Source organism: Telmatherina bonti, assembly GCF_933228915.1.
Source record: "Telmatherina bonti genome assembly, chromosome: 11".
Classification (NCBI taxonomy): Eukaryota; Metazoa; Chordata; class Actinopteri; order Atheriniformes; family Telmatherinidae; genus Telmatherina; species Telmatherina bonti.
In genome coordinates this window covers 36,579,751-36,590,559 of record NC_136629.1, presented here as the reverse complement: position 1 = coordinate 36,590,559, position 10,809 = coordinate 36,579,751, and the positions used below count along the sequence as shown (strand labels likewise).

Here is a 10,809-nt window from a genome sequence, read left to right as displayed (position 1 = left end):
AAATCATGCTAATTAGCATTTTCATAAAGGTTTACTAATTAGAAACTGTGTTTTAATTATTACAAATAATCTTTAGAACATTTATGTCCAGATTTGAAGAGTTTTGTATGATAATTTTAATCAGGACCTGGTGTAATTGTTGTGGAATTTATCTGAACAATAAATCTAGAAGTCAACTGCGTTCTGTCCAGTTTATTGACAGTGCACAGTTGTTGCAATCGAGAGCTCTCCCTCTACTCAGGATGTTCCAGCGTTCTTTAGGCAGACACAAACAAGCTTCAGCCGGCAGCCCGGGTCAAAACAACGGCCAGAAGATGATAACAGACAAAGTCAGGCCTTGGAACAGAACATTTAGTTGTTGCATACATGTACTAAAGCAAGCTTTCTAATCTATTTTATATATGTTGCACTACATGAAAGAACTTAGAATAAATGATCAACATTAAAACAGAAATCCTATGCTATATGCCTAATTTCCACTACATAATATAGATGTTTCTCAAAAAATCTATGGAATCCTCCTTTACACACACAGTGAATCTGAAGCTAATTTCAGTGTGTTCTGCATGCTTAGTGGATAATATACTGTCTGAATGAAGCAGTTTGATAACATGTGTTCCTCTTTTATCCCTAAAGCACAGCTGAGGCTGATGAGACGTCATTACTGAAGCTAATTACACCTAAAAACATGAGATTAGTGATGTTGTGGATATCACTGTTTGTTGCAGCTTTCATTAATCTGGTGTCGTGGAATTTATCCGATGAGAAATAAATCTATAAATCAACTGTTTCTACTAAAGCAAGCTTACTGAACTACTCTAACTATGCAGAATATATATCTTGTACTGCCTAAAAGAAACTTAATAAATGAGTAACATATTAAAACCACACTATACGCATAATTCCACCACATCTGGCTTCAGCTTTACTTCTGGTTTCCCACAAATTCAAATAAGAAGGTTAAAAAAACTTTTATTTTTAATGAACTTCACTCAGTATGATTATTTATTTCATATTTAGGTATCTGTGTTCCCTGAAATCAATATTTCACTAAAACAAAAAAGACCATCTGGATGAATGAAGCTTTCTTGAACCGGCGTCCTGGAACGAGGAAAGTTCTCCCAGAACAAAGCGGATCAGGCAGCAGAGAGAGCAGCCACAAAGGTTCCACCTTCTGCTGTTCAGTTTCATTCACGTGTGAACAGATGTTAGCAGCTCATCATACTGTAGCATTTAATCAGGAAACATGCAGGGAAATGAAAACTGCTGAAACTCGGAGTTTCCCACATTTAGAGGCTTCTGTGGTTAAAATGTCCCGATAATCACTATTCTGCTAACTCAGCCGGTCTTTCAAACTCTCAGAATCTGTGGGGGTGTCTCACTTAAAGTTTATTACATCATCTTTTAGGAATATTTTAGCCTCGCTTGGGTGTGATGTTTTCTGAAAAGCTGTTGCAGTGGAGCGTGTAATGCATGGGTTTATTTCTGCACCAAACAGGGCTGGTCAGATTTACATGCAGATTTACAGCTGGAATTAACCTGACAAGATATTCTGAATAATATTTGGACAAAATCTGATCCTGTTGATTCATATCAGTCACATCAGTCCACCTAAACTCTAAAATCTACATAATAAACAGTCTTTCTTTACAAAAACACAACTGCTGATGGTCTTTTAGCTTCCTTGTCCTCTAAACAAACTTTGATTTGTTTTTTTTGTTTTTTTCTATTTTGTTGCTGTTTTCTGCACCTTCAGAGGCAGATTAAGCTTATTGTCTGTCCAGTCAGTCCTCCCTTACCCCCACAGTTAAGCATCCAGTTCGACTGTCACACTTCTGGCTACGTCTACCAGGAATCTTGGTGTCATGGTAGACAACCGGCTGACCTCTAAGGTCCATGTTGCCTCTGTGCCTGGTCTTGCTGATTTGCTCTCTGTGTAACCTGAATTTATAATTCCACAAAACCTGGATAAACGTTAATATACCTGAAGGAATCTTTCAAATCACTGCAGTGGAGTGCGAGGACTCCTCTATAAATTCCTTAAGCCCCCAATACTCCTCCCATTTTATACAGTTGTGATTTATTTTCTTTTGTTTCCTTCTGCCTTCGGGAAGAAAATTAAACGGAGGCTTCCTCCACAGATCACAGAGTGTGTCGCGAGTGCAGTTCCTTACTGGCAGGTCTGCCTGCATGCTGGGTGAAACCTCTGCAGATGATTCCGAACGCAGCAGCGTGTCTGGTCTTCAACCAGCCCAGAACAGCTCACGTCGCTCCGCTGGCTTCCAGCTGCAGAGCATCAAACTCCTATCTTTGCTTCTGGCTTACAAAACAACGACACAATCGCCCCCTGTCATACCTTCACTCCTTAATCCTCTCCACAGTTCTGCTCTGCCTGTAAAAGACCCCCAGTGCTCCCACCACAACCAGTAGATAGACTCTTTTCCTCTGTTGTTTAAAGAAGATACGTGTCTGTGTCTGCAGGGAAAACCTGAACACTTCCAGGAAACATCATGTCTGTCTCCTTTCTAGACTCCGGTGAGATGGATCCAGAACTGGCTCGGCTTGGTGGTCTGGGCTTCACAGGCTGTCTGTCCAGCGTCCTGTTTAACTCCATCAGCCCCCTGAAAGCTGCTCTGCTTCAGCCAGACACTAGCCCTGTCATCGCCACCGGCCCACTCATCCAGTCTGTGTGTGGCACCACCTCAGCCAATCCCTACGCAGCAGAAACCACACACCAACAGTCAGGTCAGACGGAAACTTCTGCTTTTAGTCGTACGGAGCTCATCACACATCATACTGATGCTCCATCAGTGTCCTTATTGTCAGAGCGCAGACTTTCCTTTTACAACAGCTTTATCACGGCCTGTGTGAGGAGGACAGAGAGGAAGAGGAAGAGTATGGGACTCGTTTGAGATCAACATCGAGACTGGAGATTTTCACTCCCTTTTCAAGCTTTAACTCCTTTTAGTATATAATGACTATTAGTACAGGTATCTGATTCTTAGGAAAGAATCAGAGTTAAGCTCCATGATGTAAGGATTAACCCTTGTATTATGTTAAAAAAAAAAAATCATGTTGATTATGTTGCGGGTCATTTTGACCCACTCTGTGTAAATCTACTCATAACATTAAAAAAATCTAATTCAACCAATAACTTTTTTCAGATTATGTAAACATGTAGAAAAGAGACATTCAATATAATCTTTTAACTAGAACACCGTATTTAAGAACTATTTATTTTTCCCTCTTCAGAAATACTTTTAACTTGCCCCATTTTCTCTGATATTCATCAGTTTGAATATTTCCAACGTCCTCCAGATGATGGACAGACTGTAACTGTGTTTTCTGCACATGTAATTCTTGCAAGTTCTGGCTTGTTTTTTCTGACTGTTACAAACATATAGCTTTCATCATATAACAGTTCATCTCCAAGGCAGTGGGATGTAAAGAAGTTGTCACATGTGGTGTTATGCACCTCCAGGTGGCTTTCCAGTGTACACCTCCATATTTTATGCATAGCTAGATTTTGAATAACAGGCTATCCATATTTTTAAACAGGGAGGAGCCGTGCATTAGACGGTTATAATGCACGATGCTGAGTCTAAAGCACATGCATTATAACCATCTAATGCACAGATCCGAGTTGTTAAATCTGTTTGTGCCATGGTTCCACACAGAAAACATTTTATAACAAATTTTTATTTCTTTTTTACGACGCTGGTTAAATATGCTAAACTATAGGAACTGTGTCATGTTTGCTTCAATGTAGTTTCTATGCTCAACAACCGTTGTCAAGCTACAGCGCATTTTGTTTTTCATTCACCTGTCAAAAGCCAGCTATGGTTGCTATGGTGACGCCCCATAACATAGTGATATTACAGTGATTAAACTCCTGAACTACGTGTGCATATATACGAAAATAATGGACACCAGTTGGCATAAGAATTATCACTGACCATGGTGTAAACACAATTAATTACTTTTGATTGGAGAGCCTTGCAGTTTTTTTTCATGTTGCCATGGCAATATATCCCATAATTATTGCTTTAATGATGCTTTAGTGAAACCTGACATGTTAAAAACTGACAGCGCTCCTGACCAACAACTGGTTCATAAAAAGTTTAAATGAAAGCAACTTTTCCATTTAGAGCTCCTGTTTGAAGAGTTTTGCAGCCAGAAGAAACAAGTAAAGTTAACTAACTGAACTTGGGTGTAAACAGTTCATGAGTCGGTGTTTAAGCGTGGAATCGTCTACATGATCAGTAAAACTGAGATAGACTTCCTGGTTTGCACTTGAACAGCTTGCAAATTAATGTTTCTGCAATGTTGCTGCTTCTGTGTGGCATTAATAGCTGTTTTTTATTTCTCAACCAGCCTCAAGATGATTCTTTTTAGTAATAAATTTAGCAGTTTTGTCTCAGAGAATGTTTCTCTGCTGTCGTTGATGCGTTGCGTTTTTCCTCCACAACAAAATAAACAGCATAAAAAGAAAATTAAAATGTCTAGAATCATGAATCACTGATGCAAATTCAAGTCTCTTTGCACTGATTTTACCAGTAAAGAAATCAACAACAGACATGTTGCATAAAACACACAAGGGATACACAACTCAATCTGCACGTAGCATTTGTTGAGCATTGGAAAAACGTGATCACAGACGTTCTAGTTGCATCACGTCCAGCCATGGTGCAACTTTTGGGTTTTTAATGCTGCTGTTGCTTCGGGTTAATGGCCAGAGGATGACGTTGTTCATGTAAATCAGGTTATATATTATCCCTCTGCTGTTATATAATCAGTATTCACTGCACAGTTTTTAATTTTGTCTCAGTTAAACATGTCTGCAGCAGCAGCAATGACTTCTCTGCTCCTGGACCTTTCCCCTCTTTGTTCCTGTGTGTTCAGTTTCATTTCATGTGATTTCACATCCCTGTTTCTATCCTTCATCTGATTGTCTTTCTCTGTTCTTCTATTACTCTTTTACTGCAGGCCAGTCTGGGTCAGTGGGAGCAGGTCAACCTTTAGTGAATGCCATCAGGAGTGACTCGGCTCTTATTGGAGGTACTGTTTCCCCCGCGGCTTGTTCCACTTAGATTCTGTACTTTTCTGGGATAAAAGTGAACAAAAACTCAGTTTCAGTGTGTCTCAAACAGCAGACGATGGAAAACACAACTACAAATTACAGTTAATCCCATGTAAACATGTCAGTTTTTGTTATTTCTAGCATCACAGCTGAGAAGTTTTATCAGGTAAAATTTCTCAATGAGCTCAGAGTAAATTTTCAGAGCAAAACAATTAGCTTGTTCAGTACCTGCTGCTCCGCTGGTTTGCTCATCTGTTACCTAGATCATGTAAACCAGTTTTAATTTATAAACTGGGCAGAGTTAGTGTGTGATGAAAATCTCATTAAGCTATGGTGCAGATTTATTTTAGCGCCGGTTGTTTTCTCTCTGGCTTTGTAGCCATTATTTACCCCGATTGTACTATGGAATCACAGACATCTCATCTACTATTTACATGGAAAAACATGTACTTCCAGATTATTTCACTCCCAATGAAAACATAAAGTATGGACCAGCCTTCAAATGAACCAGGCTTTCAGCCATTTAGCCTATCACTAACAAGATTGGTGTATTTTTAGCAGAGAATCTGACTTCATCTGGATGCTTTGCATCTTCTGACCAAATTACACGCCTTGCTGACCTTTCCAGGAAGAAGAAATAAATATAGCCACGCGTTAATGAAAGTTGCTTTAAATGTTACCGTGCCCTTTTTATGTCATCTCGGAAAAATGTTCCCTGTTTCTCACAGATCACATAAACTTCTGAAGTCATATTAGCAACTTTCAGCACATTTAGCATCAAGCCACGTTGGCTTGATGGATGATGGATGACGTAACAACGTCCCGGCAGTCACACTGAACACTTTGCAGGTGTGGCAATGTGTCCAGATGTCTTCACCTAAACTGAGTTAAACTTTTTGTACTCTTGACACGTTGTTTTTTTTTTTTTTGTTGTTGTTTTTTTTGTATTGATGATTGTATGGAAATCCTCTTTCATCCAGTGGCCCCCACACAAATATAAAAATATCTCTATTCTTTTCAGCAAATGTTGATCTATCATCGTGAAATTTTATCCACATGCACAAATAAGATTTCCAAATGTTCACAAATAATCTGGACATGAATCAGTTTGCACCACTGCTCATTAAACATGATGTTTAAACTGGAAGTGCTGCTTCACTAAACAAGGAGCTGAGACTCTGATCAGTGAGGTACAGAGGTGGAAGTTTCCTGCATGCCTGCAGGTCTCCTCGGTTTTGGAGTCAGGACCAGAACAGACACCGTTGAAAAGAAAAAGTGGAAACAACTCTGCAAGTTCAGAGGAAATTATTCTTCAGAGGTACAAAAAAGACAAGTGGTTGCAAAGTCTAGAAACACTTTGGCCAGGCGGTGAGCTTTAGAGTTACAGGCTTCATTATGAGGTTTAGATTTGCTTTCTTTCTCAGTGGTGGTAAAACTCTGGTTTATTTTCACTTTCTTTTGTCTTTTTTTATGAGAGCATAGTGCTGTCAGCCAAATTGGCTGACAGCACTAAGGACCTCTTCAAATTTAACCTCATTAAGACGTAATAATTTCCTTTTAAATCTTTTTCTTATCAGCAAAACAAAGAAAATCAGTTCATTGAAAGATACGTTCAACCAAAAGTAGCCAATCAATGTCTACGTGATAATCATAGACACAAATAAAGTCAGATTAACATCCCGAACACCTAAATCTCCATCCAGTCCAGGACATTTTTGCTCCAATACTTCCATTTCTAGAGAACTCCACTTTGTTCTGCTGTAATTGAGCCATTTTCTCTGCTTTGTAGGTGTGATAGCTGTGGTAATCTTCGTCAGCGTGTCTGCATTAGCCATACTGGCCCGATTCCTGTACAGAAGGAAGGGGACATGTCGGAGCCAGGAGGTGAAAACAGTCAAACCAGAAGACGCCCCTGTGCTGCCATTCAGCAACCAACAATCCAGCTCCCAGAATGGTCCTACGGAGAACCAGAAGGAGTATTTCATCTAAATAACGACGGTTTCTGATGTTGGAGCTGAGGCGGGAAGGGACAGAGATGCCTTGTCAATCCTCAGTGCTTTACGCAACTAAGTGAGCCAGAAAAGTGGCTCAAACACAACAAGACACAAACAAAACCACAAACTTCTGTCTTTTCTCTGTTTTTTTCTTCTGTGGTTGTTTTTATACGGACTGATCCAAGTGTCTCCTTTATATCGTGTCGGTACAGTCAGTCAAACTGTTTCTGTTTGTTGGTACATAATGATGTAATTCGTTAAAGGAAGACTTTATACCAAACAGTCATTTTTCTGTGTTTAATGAAATGATTAAAGAAAAGAAAATGCTTTTTGTTGGATGAAACATTCAGTTGGATTTGGGAAAACGTGAATATTATAATGAATGTTTACTGTTTTGAGCCAGAAAGCCTTGTTATACTCATTTCCAGTTGATCTTCAGGGTTTCTGATTGTAGGTTAATTTATTTATTTGTTTATTTATTTATTACTCTGTTTACAATTAAAGGGAAACTGTGTAACATTTTATTATCTATAAAGGTGTTATCTTTGATGAATTATGACCTCCACCAATAATCAGACACATTCTCGTAAGCGAAGGATTTTAGATGGTTTTATACATAGGACAGGGAAGCTGGTAGGGAAGCGCCATAACAGTCTGCCATACTGACACTACAGCAACCAGTAAGGGTCAAATAGCACCAATAAGATGTTTTTTTCTTGTGATGCAGGCAGAGAAGATCAGTGAAAGGCTTACTACCCCGTTTGTCCTTTACAACAGTGTAGGAGCATTCATATGCAGCAGCAGTGCAGGATATGTAAATTAGCCTAAAGCTAACTGGTTTCACTGGGTTTTGTTAGGCAGTGTTGCTCGTTAGCGTAGCAGCATAACAGTAGATCCTGCTGAAATCCACCAGCCTCACTGGTACAGAAATGTGTGTTTATGTAGTCTCAGCTTTTAAAGTCACAGTAAATGCAGCTTATAAAACCTTCCCACCTGCTTTTAGTTCGACTTTACCGAGACTGAAACCATGTAAACATACATTATTCTTCACCAGAGGAGAATGACACGTTTTTCCTGTATGTGTTGTTATATGTGACTTACTGGACAGCAGAGGATGGAATCATGTTTTTAACAAGTCAAATCTGTTCCATGAATTAGTTCTGCTCATAAACCAGTTGATTCCAGTCAGCACAGTGACTTCACCTGCTTCAGTGGCTGATCAGAACAAACACACATCGTGGAGACGACTTGTTGAAGTGTTGCCCAGGCTTTTTGATCCAAACCAGCTGCCGCTGTTGCAATAGCTGCTTGTAAGGGTGAGACGCTACAATGCATTATTTGTTTGAATGTGATGCATCATTTCAGCTTTAGATGGGAGTAATTCCTACACAATATCCTTTTAACCTTAATCGTTTTCCCTGAACTTATTTGTATTTTAAAGCTACGTCCATACTGATGCATTCTAGAACCGATGACAAAGATATCCATCTTTGCTTCCTGACACATTCCATCATTGGTCTTTGGTTTTGCTTCTCATCTTTTTTCGGAGGATTTTCTGCATTTACACCACAAACACCCATTGTCCTGTTTACATGAGCGAATGTTTAATGGTCACTAAACGACTCTTTGGATGGAGTTCTTTAATCAAAAAAAATTAAAACAAAGTTTAAAACATCGAAAAGAAAAAGGTTGTTAAAAGCTTAAACGGTATTGTTGGGATTTATTAAACAAAAAACCCTGACAGAGGTGGACAGAGTGACTCCAGATGCGTGAACAGCTGGATCGAGCGATGCGGAGTTCAACTTGGCCATTTAACTGGACCACTAGGTTTCTGAGTAAATTGATCTCCAAACGTTTTAACAGGGTGTGGTTTTTTTGGGGGGTTTTTTTCAGTTTTTGTTCAATTTTAGACAAAATAACATTTACATTATTTTAATTTTCTGATTTTTGGTTAAAATAACAATAATTTGACTTTTTTCATTCATAGTGAAAATATGTGTCCTTGTTTAAGTATTTTCACTTTTCTAAAAGAGTTTCTACTGCAGAGCATATCAATCTGGGAGTATTAAAATAAATCCAACAGACTGATAAGCTTTACCATTAGAAGTTTGTTCGATGCAACATTAGACTTAGACTTAGACTTAGACAGACTTTATTCATCCACAAGGGAAATTCTGTTGTCACAGTAGCTCAGAACAGCAATAGAGGAAGAAATAGAAACAGCAATAGTAGGTAAGAGAAAAAAAAGTAAATAATAATAATAAAATAGAATAGGTACTATCCATAAAGCAATCTGGAATATGTACACTTTTACAAAGATAAATAAAACTATCAAGTAAAATTGGCAATATAGAATATGGAAATTTAGAAATTTACAATATATACAACATGTGACTAAATGCAGTGCCAGTTTACACAGAGGCTTTGAAATGAATGTTAGTTATCTGTCACAAAGTGGGGAGTTATTGTACATCTGTATAGAGAATGGTAAGAATGTGTTCTTGTAGCGCTCACTGTGACAGCGCAGCTGTAAAAGTCTATTGGAGAAGGAGCTCCTTTGCCCCTCTACAGTCCGGTGGAGTGGATGAGCAGGATTGTCCATAATAGAGAGCAGTTTGTCCAGAGTCCCCCTGTCCCTCACTGTCACAAATGTCTCCAGTTGACAGCCAACCACCTGTCCAGCTTTGCGGATCAGTTTGTCAATCCGAGAGATGTCCCTTTTGGATGTACTGCTGCCCCAGCAAGCCACAGCGAAGTACAGGGCGCTGGAGACCACAGACTGGTAAAAGATCTCCAGCAGTTTACTGCACACATTGAAAGACCTGAGCTTCCTCAGGAAGTACAGTCTGCTCATGCCCTTCTTGTAAACAGCATTACAGTGGTCCCTCCAGTCTAGTCTGCTGTTCACATGGACTCCGAGATATTTGTAGCAGTCCACTATCTCCACCTCTGAGCCCTGGATGGTGATGGGCTCCACTGGTGTCCTCTTTCTCCTGAAGTCGATGACCAGCTCCTTTGTCTTGTCCACATTCAGGAGCAGATGGTTAGCCTGGGACCACTTCACAAAGTCTGCAATCAGTGTCCTGTACTCCATCTCCTGTCCATCCCCGATACACCCCACCACCGCAGAGTCATCAGAGAACTTCTGCAGGTGGCAGGACCCGGAGCTGTACTGGAAATCAGAGGTGTACAGAGTGAACAGGAAAGGAGACAGGACAGTGCCCTGCGGAGCTCCTACATTACTGACCACAGTATCAGACAGGGTGTTCCCCAGCCGCACATACTGAGGCCTGCCAGACAGGTAGTCAGCAATCCAGGAGACAGTGGAGGAGCTGACACCCATCCCGAGCAGCTTGTCACTCATCAAAACAGGCTGAATAGTGTTAAAGGCACTCGAGAAATCAAAAAACATGATTCTCACCGAGCCTTTAACACTATCCAGGTGTGAGTGAGCACGCTGCAGAAGATAGATGACAGCATCATCCACACTAAGTTGAGCCTGATATGCAAACTGTAAAGGGTCCAGGGCAGATGACACGAGGGGTCTCAGCTGGGCCAGGACGAGTCTCTCAAACACCTTCATCACGTGAGATGTCAGTGCAACCGGTCTGAAGTCATTGAGGCCAGATGGGACGGGCCTCTTTGGTACCGGTACTATACAGGAGGTCTTCCATAGCACCGGTATCTTCTCCAGCTTCAGACTCAGGTTGAAGATGAGGTGCAGGACTCCAGTCA

At 40.1% G+C, this 10,809-nt stretch overlaps 1 protein-coding gene across 1 annotated transcript in view; it reads left to right on the top strand.

The window, feature by feature from the left end:
* The window catches only part of LOC306762400 (contactin-associated protein-like 4), a gene marked incomplete at both ends in the record, with an annotated part of 74,117 nt that extends 67,048 nt beyond the window's left edge, over positions 1-7,069 (top strand). The window contains 3 exons of the mRNA XM_079248843.1: positions 2,530-2,745; positions 4,987-5,058; positions 6,870-7,069. Of these exons, the coding sequence (XP_079104969.1) occupies positions 2,530-2,745; positions 4,987-5,058; positions 6,870-7,069 (488 nt within the window). The remainder of the gene's footprint in view (positions 1-2,529; positions 2,746-4,986; positions 5,059-6,869) is intronic.
* Between the last annotated feature and the right edge of the window lie 3,740 nt (positions 7,070-10,809).